Here is a 23,405-nt window from a genome sequence, read left to right as displayed (position 1 = left end):
ATCAGGGAGGAAGGAGGAGAAGGGGGGTCTGGACTTTACAACCCACCCTCCGCCCCTCGCCATGCTGGCAGCTGCGCCAGAGCTCAGCCAGCGCCTCGGGGAGCTGCTCCCAGCCGCAGGGCTCCATCCTGGGGGGAGGCGAGCACCCACCCGCCCCGCTCAGCCCCACCTCCATGCAAACGGGGGGAAGCAGTGATCAAACGTTCAATAACCCCAAACCTGGTCCCTGAGAAAAAGGAGATGAACGAGGGCCCAGGTTGATCACCGTTGTACTTACAGGAGAAAAGAGCCTTAACAAGAGGTTGTAGTTTCCTAATTAGCCATTTGATTTTCCTTAATTACCGGCAGAATAGCGAGGCAGAGACCAGCTCCATACAGCAAACCATTAAATGGAGCTGAGAGACGAGCTCTTTGCCATCAGCTCGATTTCTCACTGGTAAATGAAAACACAGTTCCCGAGGGAAAGGCGTGTGTAAAAACGGGTTTGTGCTCTCCCGTAAATGGTCTCTGGGGTGGCCCAGACGGTGTCTGGCCGGGCAGGAATTTGGCCGAGCCACAGAACAGCTCCGAGCATCTCCGCTGCGCTTCGTCAAAGCACGGGGACGTTGAGGTCCGGTTCTGGAAAGGTGCTGAGCGCCCTGGGCCTGGCTGGATCCCAGCAGAAGCAGAGGGCAGGACCTCCCAGCAGCCGCCCGCTCCCAGCGGCCCCACACCAGCGGTGCCCGGGCTCCCGTGGGCGGGTCCTGCCCCCGCGGCTGCCACCAGCCCCACGCCGGGCAGACCCACGGCAGCGCCGAACTGCGCTGCATCCAGCGCCCCCCGACCCGCCTGGGGGCTTCTCCTCAGGCAATCACGAGCCCCCCCAAGACCGGCAGGACCTGAGCGAGCGGAGCAAGCCCACGCCGCCAGCCCGGGTCGCCCACAGGGCTCCCGCCCCCGGCAGAGGCGCCAGCGTTGGCACCGCCCGTTGGCGCCCAGCGCGGAGGGAGCCGAGCACTGTCAGAGCGGCGCAAGGGGTCGATGCGGTTTGCGCCCGACCTCGGGAGCGGCGCGGTGCTGCGGGGGGGGACATTCCTCCTCAAACGTGCTGGCGTCCGGCTTCGAGGCTGGAGCCTTGCAGCAGCCCCAAGGACTCGATGTTTTCTCCTCTCGTGTCCGCAATAACCTGATGGAAGCCTGAAAACATTCATTTCTCCTTCCAACTTCGCAAGCGAGGGCGGCTCCAGACGCCATTAACGGGGCTGTCCCGCTCCTCTCACGCACGGGCCGTCCTGGCCACGTGCCGTAGGACCAGCCCCACGAAGGACCACCGAAGTTTTGAAAACGACCCAAACGTTCTGTACAAAATTAAGGGAACTTTTATTTACAAAAGAGCTGCTGGTTGAGGGCCAGAGAGGTTTGCTCCAGGCGGCAACACTCTCGTGTTCCTGCTCCTCTGGGCGGGGAGGAATCGGCCCGTTAAAACACAGACGGGAACGATGGAGAAGTCTCCCATCGGGGGTAAGTTTACGCAGGGGATGGAGAAGCGCAGGGACACGGAGTAACCAGCCCACGCTGCCCTCGACGAGCACGAGGCACCGGGAATTTGCTCCCCTTTCACCGGGGACCAGGCCTGTTCGCCCCCAGCCACCCCCCAGCCCAGGCGAGGGCTCACACCAGGGCCCGGCCGTTCCACCGGCTCGGCCCGGAGACCAACGCAGCAGCGCTCGCTCCTCCCGGAGCCGACACAACAGGGGAGCCTCCAGCATCGCTCGGAGCCTTCCCTGCGGAAGGGCAGAGCTCCCTCCTCTTCTCTGCGGCAGAAAGAGCAGAGCAGCAGCGCAGCGCTGCGGGCAGCTGCCGGGCACCCTCTCACGGGCAGCACCAGGACGGTGCTCTCCAAGCTCGGGGGAGGAGCGGCCGTCCCTCTGTCCCCAACACCTCCGCCGAGGGCAGCCCCGAGCGGCCCCCCTGCTCGGCGCCCGCCGCTCCCTCTGCCCCCGCTCAGGAGTAGCTGAGGGGCATCCTCCGCCACAGCCCCCCGCAGAGGCAGTTTTTGATCCAGCGCTGCTCCCACTGCTTCACCGCCGTGACCTTGTTGGGCGACTTCAGCATCGTGACGCAGCCGCACCTGGGAAGGCAGAGCGGTGCGGCCAGGCCCCGGCAAAGAACCAGCGCCGCTGGGGGGTTGGCGCAAGGCGGGGAGGAAGGAGTCTGGGGAGGGAACGGCTTTTGGCACTGGCAGGCGACATTTGTCAGCACTAGAAACCAGCTGAAGCCGCGTGAGCAGGATCCGAAAGGGAGAGGGGGTCTCTGGGAAGAGAGGGCCGCTCAAGACACCAGCCCCAGCTGCTGTTTGTACATGAAAGGGCCGACAGTCGTCTTGTAAAACTCATCTGCTACAGCGGCTTTCTATTAAACCCAATAATTAAGGCTAATTCAGGCCCATGATTAGATGGATGATTGTTCCCTGTGCCATTATTTTGAAAGCCAGGCTCTTGTGAGAGGGCGGATGAGGAGGACAGCACAAAGGGGCCCAAACCGCCAGCCCAGTTTGAAAGGCGACCCAAAATGGGCACCATGGACACCCTGATTATCTCCTCTCCCCGAACGCGGGCGGCTCTCCTTGAAGGCCAGATCTGCCAAACGAGCTGGGGCCTCTCGCTGCTGGGGGAGACTCCTCCAGCCCAAAGCCGGCCTGCACCCACCCGCGCAGCCCCGCTGCTCCCAGCCCTCCCTGCCAGAGCGGCACCGGCTTCACCCCGAGACGCCCCGTCCAGCCCTGGAGGCGGCGCCGCGCAGCCCCTGGCAGCGCCGAGGGCAGCTCGTGCCCAGAGCCGGGGTCGCTCAGCGCGGGGCGAAGCCCTCGGGTCTGTCACCCCACAGCCAGGCTGCAACGGGACAGCGGCTGCGGCTCTGCAAGGAGCACGTAAGGGTCCGGGTCCCGCGGGCTGGGGACGCCCCAAACACAACCGCTCTCCTCACGGCGGGGGCAGCGCCTCCGCCAGCAGCCGGGTCGCAGGAGCAGCGTTCCCTCCTGCGGACACAACTACGGCGAGGGAGCTCCCGAACGCCAGCAGCGCCGTCCGAGCCCCTGCCGAGCCCCCCGGGGCGACGCCCGCCTGGCCTCGCTCACCTGGTGCACGACTTGCACTCCTCCGTCGGGTAGGCCCCCAAGTGAAGCCGCCGCAGGTGGTCGATTTTGGGCTGTCCAGGCGCCCTGGGCAGGAGGGAGGACGGGACCGTTTCTAGGCGGGCACTTGCCAAAAGCTGTTCCCAGGACAGCGCGGGCCGCGTTTCAACAGGACACGGGCTCTGACACTAGTCAGACCCAAAGCCACGCTGGCACGAACCTCATCACAAACCAGCTTTTTTCTTCCCCCTCCCCTTGCCATCTCCTTTTGACCCTTAAACTCCCAGCCCGTTGCGAGGCGAGAAATGAACTCGGGCAGAGAGGACAAAGGGCTCTTGGGTCACACCAGCCAGCGGATGAGCCAAAAGCCACAGGCGGCCCAACCCCCCGACCTCTCAGGGCTGCAAAGGGACGCCAAAGCCGCCCCATCCCCTCTCCTCCCCACACCACCTACTTGTTCCGGGCCTCTGTACCTGACAAAGGCGTCAAACTGGGAAGAGACAGTGTGACCAACGAGCCCGGGAGCTTTCCCAAACTGCAGCCGGACAAGCTGCTTGTTCTGCAGCTTGCTGATAATGCCGTCGTTGATGGGCAGCCAGTCGATATTGGGGATGAGCAGCTGGCTGGGCAGGAGGCAGCACTCGTCTATCAGGGTATCGTCTGGCTCCGTTATGTGATTTTCCTCACGACCTGCGCGGAAAATGGAGCAGAGAGAGAACCAGCGTGAGCTTCACCTTCTCAGTTAGAGACCGAGCGAATCGCGTGCGGTTCCTCCTCCAGCCGCCAACACGGCACAGCAAACAATAAACTTGGCAGCTGCACCTGCCCTTTCTAAACACGACAGACCCACTCAAAGCTACTCCCTGCAATTACTCCTTTCACGCACACAATCCACGTCAGGGAAGGAATCTTTTGTTCAGGGCAACCGGCAAACACTTACAGCACAGCCAGAGCTTCGTCAGGAGCCTGAAGAGGAGGGACATGCTGTCCTGGGTGTCGGAGGTCGCTGTGTAGACAGGGAGGCAGCTTGGCTTCAATAGGCCCCAGATGCGGATCACCACCATCAGCTCCCGGAACATGCCCAGGGACGCCCCGTCTCGCAGAAAGCTGTGTCCCGGCCGCACAGGGGAGCCCTGGAGGGGGGAAGCAGCTCAGGTCGGGACTTACACGAGGCGCAGGAACCACCGCTCCGCCTTCAGGCCCCTTTTTCCACGCAGGACGCGGCCCGCGGCACCCGCTGCCAGAGGAGGCCGTGGAGGGCAGCGGCACCCAGAGGCTCAGCAAAAGTTCAAGCAAGTCGGGCCGCTGCTGAGCCGGCCACGGGTGCCCCGACGGGCACAGAAAGGACCGTTTTGGGTTTCTGCTGTTTCTCACACTCTTCTCCCAAGCCCGTTTCGGCAGGAACACCAGGGCCGGGCGTGACTCGGCTGAAGCTGCCCGAACCCTGCACACGGATTTGTTCGCTCCTCTCAGGATCCCGGCTCTCACCTGGTTGGGAAGGCTGGCCAGCAGGTAGAGCACAAAATCTCCCACCCACTGGATGAGCTGCTGCAGGGACTGCAACGTGGTCATCTCCAGGACAAATTCTTCTGTCTTCAGGTTAATCATCACCTTGTCAATGTCTGAAAGAGAAGCGAGACATCTCCTGGCTCGGGAAGATGGATCCGAACTTCCCCCCACCGTCCCTGCGGTGCCAAGAGGGGTCGCCCTCCCCTTCCTCAAACCCAGGGGGCTTCTATGAGACCGTGACGCCTTCTGACGAACCTAAAAGGGGAACGATCTGCCACAAACCCCTCCGAATGCAGCGCAGGATGTTAGGAGCAATCGCTACCTATATCCGTGATCTTGGAGCAGATCTCGGTGAGTCGGTCCCCGGGACTCTTGTCCGGGGTGTTCAGGAAGTGGGGGCGCAGCAGCGACTTCAGGGTGCAGCTGATGGCGATCAGGAACAGCTTCGCGTGGTAGTCGCACACGCGGGCGATGGTGCTGGAGGAGAGCTTGCAGAGAGACGCCTTCATGGCGACGATGCGCGTGGAGAGGACCTGACGGACAGAGAGACGCCAGGAAAAACGGAGGAGTAAAGGCAGAATCAGAACGAGCCCATCAAAGCGAGCTGCTTTGTTCTCTGCGCTCCGTTTCTGCCACCTGAACGACAGGAACAGGGGGTGCTGTGGGTGCAGGGGAACGCTGCTCTGTGCGTGTACAAACGGCGCTACTGTTCCCTGCCAAAACCAGACCGTACCCTCGCACCAGGAGCCTCCAGCCGGTAAAGACGCGTTAACGTCAGCGACAACGAACACGCTTAAGCGGAGGCTCCGCACACCCCCAGCCTGCCCCAGCGGAGCCCCCGGAGGCGGCGCAGCCAGGCAGGCAGAGCCGTCCGGCTTCTGAGCCCTGGCAACTGCCCCCCCGCTCCTCCCGGTCACGGAGACCCCCCCGGAGCCAGCCGGGGAGCTCCCGCTGACCTGCTGCAGGGCCGCGTTCTGGCGCATGTACTCCTCGTGCAGCTTCTCCACCAGGTTCTGCACCATGTTGGGCTGGACGTGGAGCAGGATGTCCCACCAGTCGTAGCCGGTCACCATGCAATACTCCAACAGGAACAGCAAGTGGCGGAGGGACATGTTCATGTCCAGCACGTGGCCCATGGAGGGGGAGATGCGGAGCATGCTCAGCTGAAGGGGGAGGCGAAGGAAAACCCGCGTCACGAACCGGCTGGAAACGCTCCACAAAGCTCCCACACAACTCGGGGCCGACGGCAGCTCGTTCCTGACCCAAGGACAGCGCCCGGGTGCCCACGGGACACAGCTCTTCTGCTTAACCCAGACCGCACCGCTGGAAGTAACACCGCTGGCGTTTTCCTGAGCCACCCACCGCCACCCAGAGAGAGCCTGGATGGGAATGACTCGCACCCCCGCCCCCGTACCGGGGGGGCAATACCTTCCCGTGACTGTCGATGCCGGCCAAGGCCAGAGACGTCCAGGAGAGCTGCATGGCTTTGAAGTAAACCAGGGGCCCGGCAGTCCGCTGCCTTTTGATGGTCTGCTCGTCCACGGGGCGCTGGGAGGAGGAGCCGTAGAAGACGGCCATCATCTGCAAGGACAGGCGGTGAACGATGTGGACGCTGCCGTCGTGAAAAGCCAAAGCCAGCCCTGGGGGGAGAAGAGAACCGAGGCTGAGCAAGCGACTCCTCCCGGCAGCACACGGACCTCGCCCAGAGAAGTGGCCGCCACCGAAGCCCACGTGGCAACGAGACGGCACCGGGAAGGCCGCGAGCTCGCAGCCCTCTTCCGTCCTGAGGCCACGACAGCGCTTCGCGCCTCTTCCCAGGGAAGTGGAACGGGACGGCTAGGAGGACACCCTGTCTTTGTCAGTGTTCCTGTCAGCACTTCACATGGTTTGTCCCACCTTCTGACTCCCGCTACAGTTCAGAAGGTGAAGAAGGTACCGTTTCAGGCAAAAGCTACATATTTAGGAGAAAGACAACAGAAACTCCTTACCCAACCCAGGGAAGAACTTGGTGTCATTCGCCACCTTCAGATCAGTATTGGTCAGGGAGATCGGCAACTTCGGCAGAGCCACGGCCGAAACCCGGTCCAAGTCGTTGGTGGCAGAAAGAATCCGCCATTTCAGTATCATGGGTTGCTTGTCTACAACTTTGAAGAACAAGTAACTAAGTGAGACGTGTCTCCCCAGAGAGATCAGAGGCCCCTCCCCCCCCCAACTTCTGCCCCCGCTCCCCCCCAGGTACGTGGGATTACAGATCAAGCACTAGTTGTTCATTCCACCACACCACTGTACTCCCCTCATATCTCCCCAGGTTTTTTTCCTGGATTGTACACACAACTTGTTTTGTGAAATCGCTTCTGATGGAGGGCTCTGCTGGCGGCAATTAAAAATTCCTTAGGTACAATAATCCTTTATATTTCACTGGAACAAGCTGCATAGATTTGGCTTTGTTATATCTGAAATCGGGTGGAAAAGCCACGCCACCGGACAGCTCGATTACAGGAGCTTTGCTGCACCAGCTCCTTCCTCCAGAAGGCTCAGCTCACGCGGCTCTCAGCAGGGAGAGCGGCTGCGCAGCGTCACACAGAAAGTGTCTTTTGTTGAGTGAGAGCAACAACCAAACCGCTTCCTGGAAACCTGCAGTTTGCTGCCGAAGAGGCAAACAGACGGAACAGAGCGCCTGACTGAGAACACCTGAAAAATAAACACGGGGCTCTGGACAACCCCACGTATGCGACGACGCGTTTGGGAACCGTTCCTTGAGAACCTCCTGCATTTCCACTCGACCACGCTCCCGCTGTTTACCAGTACCCGGAGCAGAAACTCACCCACAGGGGAGATCTGCTGAAAGATGTTATTGACCGGCAAGCCCTCCTTCCGCAGGGACCAGCACTCCACGATGCTGCTGGTTTGGTTGGAAGCGCAAAGCAACACCTGCAAAACAGAACCCGGGCTGCAGCCGCACGCGCGCGCTGGGCCACGGGGACAGACACCAGCCCGTCGCATCTGCCCCCCCTCCCTCTCTCCTCCACTTTGAGGCTCCTTCTCCCGACCAGTTTAGGTTCCACTGGCGAAAAGCGGAGGATCGTATCGGCGACACGCAACGGCGAAGTCCCTCGCTCCAGCCGGGCGGGAGGGAACTCTGCCGCGCGCTGTCGCCGCCTGCGCCTCTCCACACCACGGACACCCTCATCCCCCGCGAGGCTGAGACCGGCCGTGCCGTTCATTTGTGCCACAAGCCAAAGGTAAAGGAAAGGGCGGGACCAGACTGACTGTGAAGCCGGAGGCTGTTCTCCAGCACGGCACCGTCCTGCCCAGAGGAGAGGCCAGGCTTCCTCCGACCGCTCGGCTCTCCCGACTCGCCCCAGCCATGCCCCGGCAAACAGAGCGAAGCCACTAAATTAAGTCACACAGACCACGAGCTCCGGGCGCTCTGGCGAGAGGCTGCTTTGGAGCCGCGGCCTGAAGAGGAAAGACCTCACACCCCAGAGCCCCCCGGGCCGCCCGGCAGAGCTCCCCCAACCACCACTGCCGGATCCAGAAAATAAACAAAGCAAAGCATCGTCAGGCTAACGAGGGCCGGGGCCTTCAGGCTGCTTCTCCACGGACCGGAGGGCGCCGCCACTACCCCCCAGGCCTTCGGGGTGCCGCCCGCTGGCGGCGAAGCTGAACCAGCGGCACGTCCAGACCCAGCAGCCGGAAGCGCAAAGGGCTTTGGGGGACACGATCGTTCCCCTCCAGAGCCACGTGGGGAAGCCAAAGGTGGAGCAAACAGCTCTTTCCTTGCTGTTCCTTTGGCTCCCACCGGCTTAACAGCAGAGGCTCACCTGCTCCGACATGTCCCGAGCAAGGAATTTCAGGTGAGTGACTGCTGGGTACTTGTCCTTGCGGGCAGGGTCCGTGGTGCAGCGCATGAAGAGGGAGGGCAGGATTTCGGTGTCTATTTTGCATTTCTCATTCACCACGCTGACGCAGACTTTGTAGAACTGGACGGGGGAGGTGCTGCTGCCATCCGACGTGGCCACCACGATGTTCCCCCCGCCGGTGAAGGCGACGTCCGCCAAGGCCACGCGGCAGCGGAGGCGGCACAGGCTCTCCGTGGACGTCAGCACCTGCCCGTTGGGCTTGAGGAGAGAGACGGTCACCAGCCCGCTGATGGTCACAGCGATCCAGCCCTCCATGGGCTTCCCGCCAAACAGCGTCAGCGACGGAGAGAACTTGACCCTGGAGAACTTCTCGCCGAAGTTCGACGCTCCAGACTGCGAACACAGGTCGACACCGCTCAGGCACTCGCGCCCGACGCCCGCGGGGCGCCCACGGCCGCCCAGCCCCGGTACGTGACCCTGCAGAGCCCCCTCTGCCCCGCGCCGCAGCGGTGCCAGCGGGCAGGCGGCAGCGGGACGCACCGGCCCCTCAGCAAAGCTCTCGCGGCGCCCGGGCCTCATGGCCGTGCCCGGGCCCGGCAGCCCCTCTCCCTTTCAGGGTCAAACCCAGCCCCGACACCCACCCGCTGCACAGCCCTTGGCGCCCCCGTGCCTCGGGTCCTCCAGCACTAAGGCGAGGGAAAGGCTTCTCTCTGCGGGACCCCCTAAGGGTTAACGTTTAAAAACCCAGAAGCAGGTGACTGCTCCTTGGCAGACCTGCTCTTTCTGAGCCAGACCGCAGCGGACACGTTTCTAAACGAGCAGCTGATCTCCACACACGTATGGCTCCTGGTCCCAAATCCCTGGATCAAACCTCAGGACCCTGAATGCGTTTCTTAGGAAACAGTAGGCAAAGAAACGCTTTTATCTCTACTTTACAGCCAAGGAAACTGAAGCACCAGACGAAAGAAGACATGTTTAAAGCGCCAAGGGAAACAAGGCGCCCAACCCCCGCTGAAATTCAGCAGGAACTAGGAACTGACTTTTCTTTTCAACTGCAAAAATTCCCCTACTCGACCTGCCCAGGGCCACGGAGGAAGCCCAGAGCAGAGACGCACACAGACAGGGGTTTCCCCGCGTCCTCTGCCCACGACCTGAGCCAGCCTCCCCGAGCGGATCCCCTGCGGAGCCGGGACAAACCTTTTCCACGTGCAGAGCCAGCTTCACGCCATTGTGCAACCAGGACAGGGCCACAACCGGGTCCCCTTCCACCATGCTGCCCACGGTGTTCTCCCAGCTGTTGGCCAAGTGGTCGGTCATGCTCCAGCACTTGATGTGGCCGTCGGCGTCCGCCGAGAGCAGCCGGGAGCCTACGGCGGCGGCGCCTCGTAAGAACCGGGGGGTGCGGCCGAACGATCAACCCAGACCTCACCCCACCCCAGCACAGACAGCCGGCTCACGGCCGCGAGGCAACGGACAAACTCCCCCTCCACCGCGGAGCGTTCGCCGTCGTCTTGGGAAACGCACACAAGCCCACGGCGGGACAGAGGGGTCACGAGAAGGGATCCAGGCTCACCCGACTGATCCCACTCCAGACATGTGATGACTTCAGCGTGGCCAGAGTTCACGGAGTAGACGTCCCACGGGTGCTCGGTGTCGATGATATGGACCATATGGGTGAGATCTACACGACAAGGGAAGTGAGCTGCCGTCCCTTGTCACCAGCCGGCACTTTTAGACCCACAGAGCCTCAGTTGATGCAGGGAAAGACAGAAAATATTCCCTCTCATGCAGTTCGGGGAAGGATAACGACTGCGCTTGGCAACTCTGGTGAGGCGCCAGGCACCACCGCAGCCTGCCCTGGTGCAGCAGGGCGAGAACCGCTCCCCAGCGAACAAAACACCCGTTAAATACAAGCAACAGAAGGAAAAGAAAGAGCACGAGGTTCTTGTGCCGCTCAGTGCAGGTGAGAGATTCCAGGGTCAAAGCAGAGCCCGGGCCACCGGCCCCGCGGCTCCCAGGGGCCGGACTTGCCTCGACCCGTCGTGAGCTCCCGACAGATGCTACCCAGCCCGCTGCACGCCCACCGTACCTTTTTCCTCCTCATTTTTGAGGTCCGTGGTGAAAGCGATGAGGTTGCGGCAGGACCAGGCGCACACCAAGGGGATGGAAGGGCAGTGGTCGCTTTTCGGCTTTTTCTCCCACTCGCAGACATACGCCAAGTCCATCGCACCGCCGGCAAAGCCCCGGGGCTCCGCTGGCCCTGGGACCCCGAAAAGAGGGGAAAGGTGCTCAGTTCAAGCAAGAAACAAGAAACAGCCAGTTAAGCACTCGCAGGCCGCGAGCAGAGGCCCGGTTACACCGGGTCCGCCACCGAGACCCGCCCAGGCCCAGCCGCACCTCAACCCCCAGCTCCCGAGGGGCCAGCGGGAATCCCATCCCCGGGGGCGGGGGGGTATGTGTGTGGTGAGCACAGCCCCCAGGATGCGGGTGGGGACAAGGCCCGCACCGGGAGAAGCCCCGGCGCCCGCCCCGGTGGGGGTGGGACCGCGGCCTACCGCTCACGGCGGGGGGGAGCCGGGCCTGCCGCAAGGGGGGATGCAGAGGGGGGCTGCCCGCCGGGGTACCGACCCACAGCGGGTGGCGGGGGGGGGACCCACCGGCCCCTCACGGTGTGTGTGGGGGGGGTGTCACGGCGGGGCGGGAGCGGCCGCACTCACCGGCCCCGCACCGCCTCCCGCCGCTCACGAGGACCCCGCCCAGCCCCTGAGGGCTGCCCGCCGCGCGCCTGCGCCCCGCCCCGCGCGCTCAGGCACCGCTGCGGGCACCCCGGGTCGGAGGCCCTCAGCACCGAGAGCGGTTTAATTTACATGGAAGGCTACCCAGAACGCACCGGGGCAGCGGCAGCAAGTATAACCTGAGAATTTGGGCGATTTTAGTGAAGCTGAAGGAAAATAAGGTGTTGAACGGATCAGAAAAATACGAAGGACTCCACAACCATTTATCCGCGAGAGTAAAAGTAGTCACCCTGTCCTGACAGGTCCTGTATTCTGGGTCCTTAAATATTGTCGCGGAAGACGCCTGGTTCGTGCTCGCTTCGGCAGCACATATACTAAAATTGGAACGATACAGAGAAGATTAGCATGGCCCCTGCGCAAGGATGACACGCAAATTCGTGAAGCGTTCCATATTTTTGGGACCGGCCCGCACCCGCCTTTTGAAGTCAACGTCAGAGGGAACCCCCCGCGACCCCCGCCCGGCGCCCCCCGAGCCTCCCCCCATGCAGAGACACAGCCGGAGCGCGGGAGCACCGAGGTTTATTGTTCCTGAACGCCGCCAGAGTCACACAAGCAAAGGGGGGGGGGGGCAACGGTGCGCTGGGGGCTCCCCCCTGCCCCGGGGGGTCCCCTCGGTCAGCGGCGGTGGGAGTCCTCACGGCCGACAGGGAGCTCCTAGGGCAGGGGGTGCTGCCGCAACAGGCAGAGAGACAGCTCGGAGTGGGGGTCCAACCCCTCCAGTGGTCCCAGGCCAGAGCAGGGACCCCCGGCAGGGCTCCTCGATCCCCTGCGAGCAGCCCTCGACACACGGGGGACACATGGAGACCCACGACCAGTGGCCGGGGGACATGGGGAGACCCACGACCCCCGTGGGCCGGGCTGCGCTCTGGCACACGCGCACACACACACACACGCGTCGGCACGTACACGCACACTAAAAACCACAGGCTATGTTACACTTAAAAAGAGCTCAGGGCCCTGTGCCGCAGGCTGGCGCGTGAGGTAGGGAACAGGGCGCTGCCGACACACCGACGGGGCGACAGCACCCACGCTGCTCCCCGCCCGAGGGGGGCCGGTAGGGGCCGAACAGCCCCCCCCACGCAATGCAACACCCCACGACGGGCGCGGGGCGGTGGGTGCTGGGCCAAGTGGGAACGCGGGGGCCCCGAGGCTCTTCCGCTCGCTCAGCGCTGGCTCAGCACCCACGAGGGGCTGTTTCACCACAGAAAAATCTGGACCAAAATCACCCCACGAGCGTCGGTGCCGGAGGTGGGTTTGGCCCAGCCTGATTATTTTTTAAAAGCACCTGGGCTATAAATAGACACACAAACAGTTCCAGGGAGAGCAGCAGCACGGCAGCCCGGGGGAACCGGGTGAGCGCGGCAGATAGGCACCGGCTTCGCCCACGCCTTGCGCCCGGCGACACCCAGCAGGGCCAGGCCGCCCGCCGCCCCGAGTCCCGGCACCCCGAGGGGAGCTCGGCCGTGAGCCCCCGGCTCTGCACCATCATTTTCGGCTCTTGGAGCAGGGGAAGGGACGAGCCCCTCGAGGGGGGCGCGGGGCAGGGGGAGCTGGTCTGCACTGCACCCCGCTCAGGCAGGGGGAGAGGCGGGCAGCGGGCTGGACCCGAGGGGACGGCAGGGCTGGGAGAGGCCGGGAGCAGATGACGGAAGCCTTCAGCGCCCCGAGCGAGGGGCAGGGCGTCCCTCGGGGCTATCAGCTCATCTGCCCCAGGTAGTCTGAGAGCAAGAGCTCGGGGGGCAGGAAGACGCGGTGTTTGTTGCTCACTTTCATCTGACGTTTCCCTTCGATGTCCGAACCTGGGGGCGAGAGGGAGCAGTTAGCGCACCCCTATCCCCCCACTTCGGTCCCAAACACGGCGTTCCGAGCCCAGCTACCTCCCCCTCCTCCCTGCGGATCGCAGTGAGCACAGGGGAACCTGTGCTCGGCACAGCAGGCAGCTGTCCCCGCCATCCCCAGCCCCCTCCACACGTCCCTGCTGGCACCGCAGGCTCCACATCATTAGGGCTCTCACGCTGTTTTCCACAAGCAGCAGCTAATGAAACGCTCAGCAGCAGAGACTCCTCCACAGGGACAGAGCCCGGTGCCTCTCCTCCCCTGCCTCAGCAACAAGCCCTTCCAGGGAAACCCAGGGGCAGGGTGTGGGCACGGCCGCTCGCTGTGGGAGGGGGCAGCAGTCGCAGGAGAGGGAGCCCCACCAGCAGCCCCTCGCTTTGGGCCATCCAAACCCAGAACCAAGAGGAGAAATGACAGCATTGCTGCGAACGACACACCCCCAGGCACAGCCGGGCCTGGTCATCACGCCGGCTGCTGGGCTTCAGCCCCCAACAGTGGCTGATGTTGCCCACCCGCCACCAGCGCTGGCGAAGCGGTGTGACCACAGCCGAGGCTCCTGAGGGAGCTTCGAGCAGTGGAAGCAGGAGAGCAGGGTTATCTGTGAGCCACAGAGCAAGGTGGGGCCAGGAGGAGGAAGAGGCTGAGCTGGAGAGGAGAGATAGCGATGAAGAGAAGGAAAAAACAAAAACAAAACCAAACAAGCAAACACGAGGCTCTTACTGGCAGAGACGAGGTCCATGTACTGGCAGAGCGCGTGGAGCAGGAGTCGCTCGAAGCTGCGGGAGATGGGGGATGGGGTTAGAGCTGACCTGCCTCAGGCCAGCACCTCCCCAGTGTTGCCCTGCTCTCGTTCCTCCCATGGACCAGTGATGGGGGGCACAAAGTGCCACAAGCCCCAGCGCAGGGATGCCCCAGCGCAGGGATCCCCCAGCGCAGGGATCCCCCAGCGCAGGGATGCCCCAGCGCAGGGATGCCCCAGCGCAGGGATGCCCCAGCGCAGGGATCCCCCAGCGCAGGGATCCCCCAGCGCAGGGATCCCCCAGCGCAGGGATCCCCCAGCGCAGGGATCCCCCAGCGCAGGGATCCCCCAGCGCAGGGATCCCCCAGCGCAGGGATCCCCCAGCGCAGGGATCCCCCAGCGCAGGGATCCCTTGCGGGCTCCGCAGGGGCCAGGCCAGTGAACGTCCCCAGACAGAGACCCGAGCCTGGCCGAGGGAAGGCCAAGGGGTCTCCTTCGCTCCCAGAGCCCCCCTGCAGCCCGGGGCAGCTCTGGGGCGCAGGCTGGGGCAGGGGAACGCAAGCGGAGCAGCCTGGGGGCGCGGCAGCAGGCTCAGGCCATGGTGAGCCGGGAAGCCCCACAGCTCGGGACCCCGGCTCCTGCTCCGTGACACCCACAGAGCCCGAGCGGGGAAATACCTGTTGTCCATCAGCGCCGTGTAGACGGAGTGAGGGGTGACGGAGAAGAAGGCCAGCAGCTCCTCCTCCAGGCCCTCCAGTGTCCCCTGCAAGGAGAGGCAGGGGCTGTCAGTGAGGAGAGGGCAGCAGTGGGCACAGCCCCGGCACGACGGGATCTCCGACTCCCGAGGAGTTACCGCCAGCAGCTCCCAGACAAGTTCTCTGGATGTGGGACGGCAGGAAGGCACAAGGAGAGGAGACGGCTCCTCTCTCCAGCCCCCGAGGCGGGGAAGAACCCGGCCCCTGCCAACTCTGTACTTTGTGTGCCAAGGGCTGGCATCGTCCCTCATGTTCAGAGCGGCAGCAGCCAGGAAAGCCTCGTGCCTCACATCTCCTTTTCTCCTGACAGTCAAAGATCAGCTCGATGCAGCTCTCCAGAGCACCGTGACCCCAGAGACAAGCAGCAGAAGCGAGTCTCATTTAAGAACAAATTGAGCAGAAGCCAGCGGGCAGGAGGAGCCGAGGCTGCTTTTAGAGACTCTAATTAGAGCAAAGAAAACAAACAGAGCAGGAAAACAGCTCCGCTGAGGAGAGGGAGCAGGGAGCCAGGCACCCCCGGGGCCCAGGAGAGCAAGTGTCTGGGCAGGCAGCACGGTGCAGGCAGCTCGGCTCCCCGAGCCAGGCGGCACGAGGCCACGCTTGCCTCTCATTCAGCCCTAATGGTCTGCTCAGCAGTTTATGCAGTTTTACCCCTTTCAAAATGCATTTGAGTTTTTCCAAACAGGCTCGCGTGGACCACTCTGAAGACCCCAAAGTCTCCACTGCTGCCCCTGTGGGCACACGCGTTGGGTTTCCCCTGTCACCTGCTGCTCATCGGGCGGACACCGGGTAACAACCACATCAAAATGTGCTGCAACTACCAGAAAGATCTGAACTGAGCCAGGAAACCCCATCTGCACGGGGAGCTGAATGTCTGTTTGCGATCAGCCACGGCCGCAGAGGTCATACGAGCACCGGAGCACGTTCCCCAGGAGCTCATCTGAAACTCGGCACTCGGCTGGCTCAGCGCCCCAGCGCAAGGTCAGGGGACGGCGCTCGGGACACGGCCACGGACAAAGCTGCACGTGGGGCGCTGGCAGCCAGACCCCCGCCTGCCCCAGCCCCGCCGCCCCCCCCAGCAGCCCCAGCTCACCATGGGGATCCGGCCCCGCTTCAGGGTGGAGCGCAGGCGGCGGCTGATGCGCTGGAAGCACTCCTTGGGCGTGTAGGCAGGGTGCTCTGCGGCCGGCGGAGAGAAGAGAGAAGGGACTCGGACACGGCTCACGTCCCCAGCACCCGCGGGAAGGCTCCGGCCGCAGCCCCACGGCAGCACCTCTCGGGAGCAGCCCGACGTCCCCATAACCACCCCGGGGGGCCCCGGCTGGCCACCCACCTCCTTCACTCCTGGATCTGCACAAAGTCACCTGCAGACCAGCAACACCCCCCGCCCCCAGCCAAGCAGCGCTTGGAGGGTGCGGAGATTTGGGGGTTTGCAACCGGGGGACGGCTGCTGTGCCTGTCGCCCCAGCCACTCCCGACTCCCACAAACCCTCCCGGGTCCATGGGAGGGGGTACAAACCCCACCCTGCCGCAGCACCCCAGGGGTGGGTTCAGTCATCCTGTGGCCCCGCCACGAGCAGATGGCGCCCGGAGCAGGATGCAGCCCTCGGGGAAGAGCGTCCTTCCCCAAACACGCGCAAGGGAGGAAAGGGAGAGGCTCTCCCCACCCAGTGTCCCCTCCCAGCACCTTTCCACTTGTCTTCGTTCTTGACGGGCAGCTTCCTCTTGTGCTTCTTCCTGGCCTCCTCCTCCAGGTAGAGCAGGACTCGCTCTTGCTCTTCTCCCGACCGGTTCATGAAGTCGTTCCATATCTGACAACACAAGCCACCGGGCCCCACTGCAGAGGTCTCCAGGGAGCACCCGGCGGTGCACGGCCACCCTGGCACCCCGTGAGCCTCCTCCTCACCCACCCGTCCCCAGGCAGAGCAGGAAGAGCAGCTCAGGCAGGGGAACGGATGGGGCTGGGCAGAGCTCCGCAGCCGCAGTGCTGCCCCAGCCAGCACGGAGACAGACCGCGGTGGACACGAGCCGCAGCAAGGACGACCTTTCTCCCTGTGCCTCCAGCTCCTGATCATCCATCACAGCTCATAACAACCGCTTTGGGAGGAGACGCAGATTTAACACTCGGAGCCACACACGAAGGTGGATTTTTAACAGGTGCTGGGAGTCCAAGTGCTGACACAACAGCCGAGCCAGGTCTACACCAGGCTTCCTAAGCGCGGCTTGAAGCAGCGAGAGCGGAGCTGTGCAGAGCCAGGAGCGCGCAGGCACACCACGCGGGTCGCTCTGCAGCCAAAGCCCTGAGCACCGAGCAGGACAGGAGCCAAGTGTCAGAGCGCCCGGTTACAGAGCCGGTATCGCTGGGCAGCGTGAGGCAACCCTGGGGTTTGGCAAGGGGCCTGTTTCGGAGGAAGCGCCGCAGCTCACCCGGCGCTCCCCAGGGACAGCGCTGCGCCTTGGGGCACTCGGCAGCGCTCCGGGCACCGCCGGGGCGGCAGCAGCCGCCCCTGAGCCAGCCTGGCCGGGCTGCGAGCAAGACCTGGGTCTCACACTGCCCGTTTGTGCACATCCTCCATGAGAGGATCTGCCCAGGGACTCCCCCACCCCGCAGGGGCCCCGGGAACTGATCTTCCCCCCCCCTGCACACACGGCAGCAGCCGGGCGCACAGACGCCAGCCCTGACTCCAACACCAGGCAGGAGCCAGGGCACAGCAGCTCAGGCCGGGGCGGGGGGCTCCTCAGGACGGAGGAACGAGGTACGGACCCCACGTGCTGCCAGAACGGCACGCGCTGTGCCAGGGGCTCCCCGGCAAGCCCCGAGCGGGCGGGCGGCTGCGCCTACCTCCACGTAGGTCTCGTTGTTACAGGCCTCGGTGAAGATGCTGGGGGTGGCGGAGTGGGCGAGCTCTCCCTCGTCGCTCCCGCATTCGTCTCGCTCCAGAAGCGTCATCAGGTAGCGAGCTGGGGGAAGAGCAAAGCCCCCGAGAGGGGAGGCAGCGCCTTCAGAGAGGCCCTGCGCCCCCCAGCACCCCCCGGCTCACCACACCGCAGAGGGTTCAGTGGCAGCAGCCACCTGCCCTGGGGAAGAGAGCCAGCCCGGGAAGAGGCAGCGCTCGGCGCCTGCCCCGGGTCCTTACTGTTCTCCAGCCTCTGCAGGCTCTTGCGCCCCTTGGCCCTGGGGATGAGGTCCGAGTTGCGGATGGCCTTGTTGATAAAATACTGCTTTCGCTTGGAGGGGGAGAACCTCTTGGACGGGGAGTCCTCCAGCGGGGGCAGGCAGTCCTCGATCCTCCTGCAGGGACACACGGCAGGAGGGACTGAGCCCACCCGAGACCCCCAGGGCCGGGGGCAGCTACGGCGGGGCAAGGACAAGGAGCTGCATGGGGAGAGCCTGCGGCGGGGGCAACGCGGGAGGCAGAGCATCAGCCACCAAGGCCGGTGCAATGGGCACCGCGGGGCCCTGCTCCCCCCCCAGTCACGGCCAACCGCCTCCCGCCGCACTGCGGAACCACGGCTGGCTCCGAGGACTCGGCCCGTTCGGAGAGCGCCGCACGAGCCGCCGGGCGTCCTGGGGAATTCACTCCACCAGCAGGCAAGGCAAAACGAAGGGGCTCGTTTCTGCGGAGGCAGAGGCTGGGGAGGGACCCCGCGGTGCCGCACACCCGCTGCGCCTCGTGTTTGCCATCGCCCAGCCAGAGCGCGCCGCTGGAGCCGCCGGCGCCGTCCTGCCCCACAGCCCCCACAGCGATCGGCAAGGGGCTCTTTCACCGACCGAAGGCAGCAGCAACACCCACCCTGGCCACGCAACCACTGGCTGGGCCGGCTCTTCCCTCCAGACCATTACGCTGCTGCTCCCCACCACCCCACCAGAGCCAGGTGCTCCCCTGCCCCAGCAAGGGCTGGTTTTGATGGTTCCCCATCCTCTGGGGACGCAGCCGGTGCACGGCACCCCCAGCTGCTGCACGGCACAAGCCAGCGGGGCCTGGAGCGAGCGCCAGCCGCCCCAGCACCACCCAGAGCGGGCAACGGGCAGCGAGCCCGAGGGCCCAGCAGCGGGAGCCTTCGCTGCCGTAAAGGTCCAGCCCCCGGGTGCACCCGCGGCGTTTGGCTTCTGTTAGCAACAAGTCTGTGGTCAGCACGTTACTTACAGACAACGCACAGTTTAGGAACAACCATAAAACTGAGATGATTTTGTGTGAAAATTAAACCAAGGGATGAGCAAGAGGCTCACTGGGCACGCAACGCAACCGCTTTGGTTTCAAAGTTCACTAAAATTCCGCCAAAGGCAGGAAGTTTCACTACCTTTTTGCTTGTTCTTTGCCCACTTGCTGAGGTCTCTGCATCGCAACTTCCCCTCCGGTTTGTGCGGGTTTCCTCCAGCGCAGCAGAAGGTGGGCAAGAAAACCAGCACCACCAAAACAAACTGCCCCCCCGATGAACGGGCAGGGCTGGAAGGGGAGCAGCGAGGCTGGCTGCTGTCCCCACCACTGCAGCAGCACCGTGGTCCGGCCCCTTCCTTGGGGATGTGTCCCACCAGGCACGGCTGTCCTCACTGCGTCCCCTCCTTTCCAGCACCCTGGGGCTCGGGGGAGACCCAGCACCGCCATCAGGCGCTGGCACAGCCATCCTCGGCAGCGGGGCAGAGCGGGCTGCACCGTCCGATTACGGCCTGCCAGCCCGGGAAGGCAGCCAGCTGCTTACCCACGTCAAAGCCTTGATTTTTTTTTTTTTCCTCCCCTTCCCCTTGACGGGGGCAGCATCGGGGCCAGTTTCTGGGACGGAAAAAAAAAACCCCAACCTCTCCCCCTTCCAGCTGGAGAGAAAAGAGCGGCAGAGGTGGCCTTGGAAGGAATAAAAGGCATGCAGGTATCCCCGGCGAGGAGTAACAGACCGGGTGGGGAGCTGTAACCCAAGCTGCAAACAGAGCGTGACCAGGGCTTGCAGATCAAGTTTTGATACAAAGGTGGTTGAAAAAAAAAAAAAGATAATAGAAGGAGTCACCTTACTGCTGGCCCCAGTTTGGAGGTTTGAGTACACAGAGCTCAGCAGCTGCGAGCCTGGCACCACCAGGACCCGTCACGGCTCACCGGCATGGCCCCGGGGTGGCTGCGCCACAGAAAAAGCCTTTCAAAGAGAAGGAGTCTGGGGCAACGCACAGTAAATATTTACCCCGTTTTCATAACTCAGGGCGGCGGGACAACGAGGAGGGCTCATCCTCCAGCCTGCGCCGGAGGGGGCAAAAAAAGGATGTTAAAAACAGCTGTGCAAGTGTCGCCAGGGTGGGAGCACCCCCAGCACCGCCAGGACCCCCCGGCCCAGCACCGAGGCTGGGGCCCCGGGACAGGCGCAGCCCCAGCCCCTCGGCAGCAGCTCGGCTGCTGCGCCGCACGCGCCTCTCGCTCCCCAAAGCCTCCGGGGCCGTTTGTGGTGACGCCGAGGCTGCCCGGCCCGTGCTCGTGGGCCTGGCACCCCGCCCTGGCGCCCGGCGCTGCCACGTCTGCCGTTTGGCACTCGGCAGAGCCGCGGGATTGATTTCCAACCTGGGAGACTCACAGGTGACCGTGACCTTAGGCCTGCGCCAGCAGAGCCGGGCTTGACAGCGCTGGGCGCCAGCCAGGAGCGAGCAGCCGGTCTCGGACCAGTTCCATGTCCAGTCCCTGATGGGAACTCTGGTGTCGGGGCCCCTTCCCCAGCGAGCCACGGCCGGGCCGCTGCGGCCACTGCACCCTGAGGGAGTGGGGTCCCAGCCCAGCTCATTCCCCGGGGACCGGAGCAAACACTGGCCGCACAGATGGGCCCAGCATCTCCACACAGAAAGTTCCGTGGCTTCTCGTCCACTTCTCATTTCCAGAGGGGTCACACGCAGCCCCTTTGCTCCCTGCCAGGAGGTTTTTAACCAGTTCCTGCTGTTTATCATTTAGCAAGCGGGACGCAGCCCCCACGCCCAAAGCAAAGCCACCGCTGCCAGCCGGGACGGCTGCTCCAGCCAAGAGAAAGCCCCACCGGGCCGAGCCGCCCCGCCGGCTCCCGGTTGCCGTGGCACGGCCCTCAGCAGCCCTGTCCCGTCCCGGGTGGCAGCGGGCTGGGGGCTGCACTCACCACTCCCGCGGTGGGAGCAGCCCCGGGCCGAGCGGGGCACCCACCGGGACCGGGTGTCCCCAGGGACCCAGGCCCAGCTCTCCCCACGGCTCCAGCCCCGGTGTTCCCGGGGAGCACCCGTGACCTTCGGCGGGGTAAACACTAATTAGCCCATTATCCCAGTCACGGCATCCTGCCTCTGACACAGCCGCCTCCGGGTCCAGGCGCTTTCCTGCTCCGGGTCGGTGGGGCAAAAGCTCTCCCGGGGCAGCACAGCCGCCCCCGCCCGCCGCTCCCCCCGGCCCCGCCGCGGCACCACCGGGAGTCTCCTGCGCAGAAGTGGAGCCCCCGGCCCAGCCCGCGGGGGGAACGCTTGGGTGCTGGGGGCGGGAGGGGAGACGGAGACGGAGCCGCCGCCGCGCTGACAGCCCAGAGGACCGAGACTGGCCCCACGGCGGGGCCTGACGGGCCCCCAGCCGCCCCACGGCCCGCCCGGCCCCGGGCCCCGCACTCACGAGTAGGGCTCCTCAGGGCCCGCGCCGCCCCGCAGCACCACCATGGCCCAGCTCGGCCCGGCCCGGCCCGGTACAGGCGGCGGCACCGGGGCCTCCGCCACCCCGCGCCTCCCGCAGGAAGTGGCGTCAGAGCGGCGGGGCCGCACGGAGTCCCGCCCCGGGGTGCCGCGGGAGGGGGGGTAGGGAACAAGGGGGTGGGGGGAACACGACCCCTAGCACCGGGGCTTTGCCAGCCTCGGAGCCCCGAGGCCGCGGCCCCTTTAAATTCGCCCCGCACCGCCGCGGGGCTCTCAGAGGGGCCGCGCCCTGCACGGCGGCGCTGCCCCTCCCGGCCGCGGGGCGGCGCTGCGGCTGCGCTCCCGGCCGGCCCCGCGGCCAGGCCGCACGCTATATTTGCATGCGGCAGCGGCGACGGGCCAATGGGGAGGCGCGGCGGGGCGTGGCGGGTGCAGCGGACCAGTGGGAGCGCGGGGCGGGGCAGGGAGGGACGGGGACGGCGCGACGGGCCAATGGGGTGAAGGGGCGGGGCGGGGCCGGGCCCCGCCGCCCGCCCGCGGGGAGAGCAGCCGCCGTGCGGGCACCGATCGCACCCCGGCCCCGCCGCAGCCCGAGCCCCGGGCGGCCGCGGCTGCTATGCGGCTTCGCGGCGCACGGCCTCCACCGGGTAAGCGGGGATGCGCCGCCACATAGGCCCCGCGGCTGGTACCGGGACTCCCCCCTCCCCCCCTCCGCTCCCGGGGCCGGTACCGGGAGTCGGGGTCTCTCCCCCCGCGCTCGGGGACTGGGCGGGACCGGGGCCGGGTACCGGCTGCACCTCTGGGCGGGCTGGGACCCCCGCGGCCGGTTGCTGGGCGGGACCGGGGCGCCCCCTCCCTCCGCGGCCGGTTACCGGCCGCTTCCCCCGCGCGGGGCCGGGGCTTCCCCCCCCGCGGCCGCTCCCGGCCCGGCCGGCACGCCCCCGGCCCAGCCCGGACTCTCCGTCCCCTGCGGGCGTTACTGTCCCGGCCAGTTAGAGCCCCCCGCGCCCCGCCCCGCCCGGCGGTCCCCAACGGGGAGACGGGACGGTGCCGCCGCCGCCCTGTGCCCCCGGCCGGGGCAGCCTCGGGCCCGCGGCCTCCCGGGGCTCCGGCCGGAGGAGGGGGCCGGGCTCCGCGCTGGGGTGGGTGGGAGCTGCTGGCCCAGCCGGGCCCCGTTCCTCCGTGCTGGCGGTGGCCGTTTGTCCCTGGTTCGCGGGGCCGGGCCCCGCCGCCTCCATCCCCAGGTTCAACCGGGGGCCGCCGGTGCCACGTGCCGCCGGGAGCGGGGCCGGGGCAGGGCTCAGCCCTGGGGACGAGTACCCTGCCCGCCCTGGGGGTCCCTCCCGCAGGACCCAAGCCCTGTCCCTCCTCGGGGACGAGCACCCACCGGGCCCGGGCTCCTCGTCCTCCTCTTCCTCCTCCTCCTCCTCACTCCCATCTCCGCGCTGCCCTCGGAGCCCCCTCCCAGGCGGTGGTGTGAGCCCACCCAGGGGTATGGGGGCGGCAGGCGGGGGTGTCCAGCCGTGGCCAGGCCTGACGTTGGTGGCACAAAGGCCCCGTCCCTCCGTCACACCCCCACCCGCCGACGTGTATTTTTAGCCCAGCGGAGCCGCTGTCGCTCTCGAGCACCTGCCCCGCGGGGCGCGGGTGCCACCGCCCGAAATCCCCCGAGCGTCGCCTGCCACCGCCTGCGTGGCGTGGAGGCACCAAGCCCCCACGGCCAGGAGGGACAAAGGGCCATGGCTCAAGGTCACCGCGGCCGCCAGGCCAGGGTGCCACAGTCCCCCGGCTCTGGCTTCGCCACTTGGGCTTTGGTTCCCTGCAGGGTCGCGGCAGCGTGGCCCCGGCACGGCCACGGCCTGGGGTGCTCAAGGGGGCAGCTTCGCTCCCGGCTCTCGGCAGCACCGGTGCTGGCACTGAGTAATTTGGCAGCTCGTGGCAAGGCAGAGCCCTGGTGGCACAGGGCCGGAGGAGCACGTGCCCGGGATGAATCTCACTCCATTTTTCCTTCGTGGCTGTTGTGGGCGCGGGGGACAGATTTCGGTTGTGGCGCAGGATGGCTGGGTGCCCGGGAGCGTGGCCACGGCCAGCGAGTGGCCACCGCTCTGGGGCAGCCTCATGTGGGCAGCCCTGCCTGTGCAGAGAGGAGAGGGTCCCTGCCCCAACTCTTCCGCGCAGGCAAGATG

General features: G+C 65.5%; 2 protein-coding genes and 1 non-coding gene across 4 annotated transcripts; 1 reads left to right on the top strand and 2 right to left on the bottom strand.

The window, feature by feature from the left end:
* Positions 1–1,663: 1,663 nt before the first annotated feature.
* On the bottom strand, positions 1,664–11,209 carry MED16 (mediator complex subunit 16). Its single transcript, XM_086477435.1, has 15 exons — positions 11,202–11,209; positions 10,574–10,744; positions 10,058–10,165; positions 9,682–9,851; positions 8,446–8,877; positions 7,447–7,552; positions 6,610–6,765; positions 6,050–6,261; positions 5,578–5,784; positions 4,944–5,154; positions 4,601–4,734; positions 4,053–4,245; positions 3,586–3,802; positions 3,116–3,199; positions 1,664–2,110 (listed from the first exon to the last, which is right to left on the bottom strand). Exons 2-15 carry the CDS (start codon positions 10,707–10,709, stop codon positions 1,984–1,986), a joined length of 2,493 nt encoding a protein of 830 aa, XP_086333561.1. The 5' UTR covers positions 10,710–10,744; positions 11,202–11,209; the 3' UTR covers positions 1,664–1,983.
* A 360-nt stretch (positions 11,210–11,569) lies between these two features.
* Positions 11,570–11,676, top strand: LOC147413835 (U6 spliceosomal RNA). The gene has a single exon (XR_015184024.1). It is a non-coding gene; the product is annotated as a U6 spliceosomal RNA (small nuclear RNA).
* Positions 11,677–12,927: 1,251 nt separating this feature from the next.
* On the bottom strand, positions 12,928–21,252 carry R3HDM4 (R3H domain containing 4). Of its 2 annotated transcripts, none has more exons than XM_086477480.1 (8): positions 21,203–21,252; positions 17,747–17,901; positions 17,452–17,570; positions 16,297–16,420; positions 15,703–15,788; positions 14,532–14,617; positions 13,836–13,891; positions 12,928–13,078 (listed from the first exon to the last, which is right to left on the bottom strand). In XM_086477480.1, exons 1-8 carry the CDS (start codon positions 21,244–21,246, stop codon positions 12,975–12,977), a joined length of 774 nt encoding a protein of 257 aa, XP_086333606.1. In that variant the 5' UTR covers positions 21,247–21,252; the 3' UTR covers positions 12,928–12,974. The 2 variants fall into 2 exon arrangements, with proteins under 2 accessions (XP_086333606.1, XP_086333605.1); XM_086477479.1 differs by lacking the exon at positions 21,203–21,252 and adding an exon at positions 18,912–19,234.
* Positions 21,253–23,405: the final 2,153 nt, after the last annotated feature.

This window comes from Leptosomus discolor, chromosome 24, assembly GCF_034619465.1.
Source record: "Leptosomus discolor isolate bLepDis1 chromosome 24, bLepDis1.hap2, whole genome shotgun sequence".
Classification (NCBI taxonomy): Eukaryota; Metazoa; Chordata; class Aves; order Leptosomiformes; family Leptosomidae; genus Leptosomus; species Leptosomus discolor.
Note: the sequence above shows the minus strand (reverse complement) of the source record. Positions and strands in the feature narration are given on the sequence as shown.

Coding starts and splice junctions, on each gene's coding strand:
- MED16 (XM_086477435.1), bottom strand. CDS start 10,709: ATGGACTTGGCGTATGTCTGCGAGTGGGAGAAAAAGCCGAAAAGCGAC. Junction 10,166..10,573: donor CAAAAATGAGGAGGAAAAAG/GTACGGTGGGCG, acceptor CTTGTCGTGTAG/ATCTCACCCATATGGTCCAT. Junction 3,200..3,585: donor CAGTTTGACGCCTTTGTCAG/GTACAGAGGCCC, acceptor CCTCCTGCCCAG/GGCGCCTGGACAGCCCAAAA.
- R3HDM4 (XM_086477479.1), bottom strand. CDS start 19,216: ATGGCGGTGCTGGGTCTCCCCCGAGCCCCAGGGTGCTGGAAAGGAGGG. Junction 17,902..18,911: donor GGCAAAGAACAAGCAAAAAG/GTAGTGAAACTT, acceptor GTGTCCCTGCAG/GAGGATCGAGGACTGCCTGC. Junction 16,421..17,451: donor ACAACGAGACCTACGTGGAG/GTAGGCGCAGCC, acceptor TTGTGTTGTCAG/ATATGGAACGACTTCATGAA.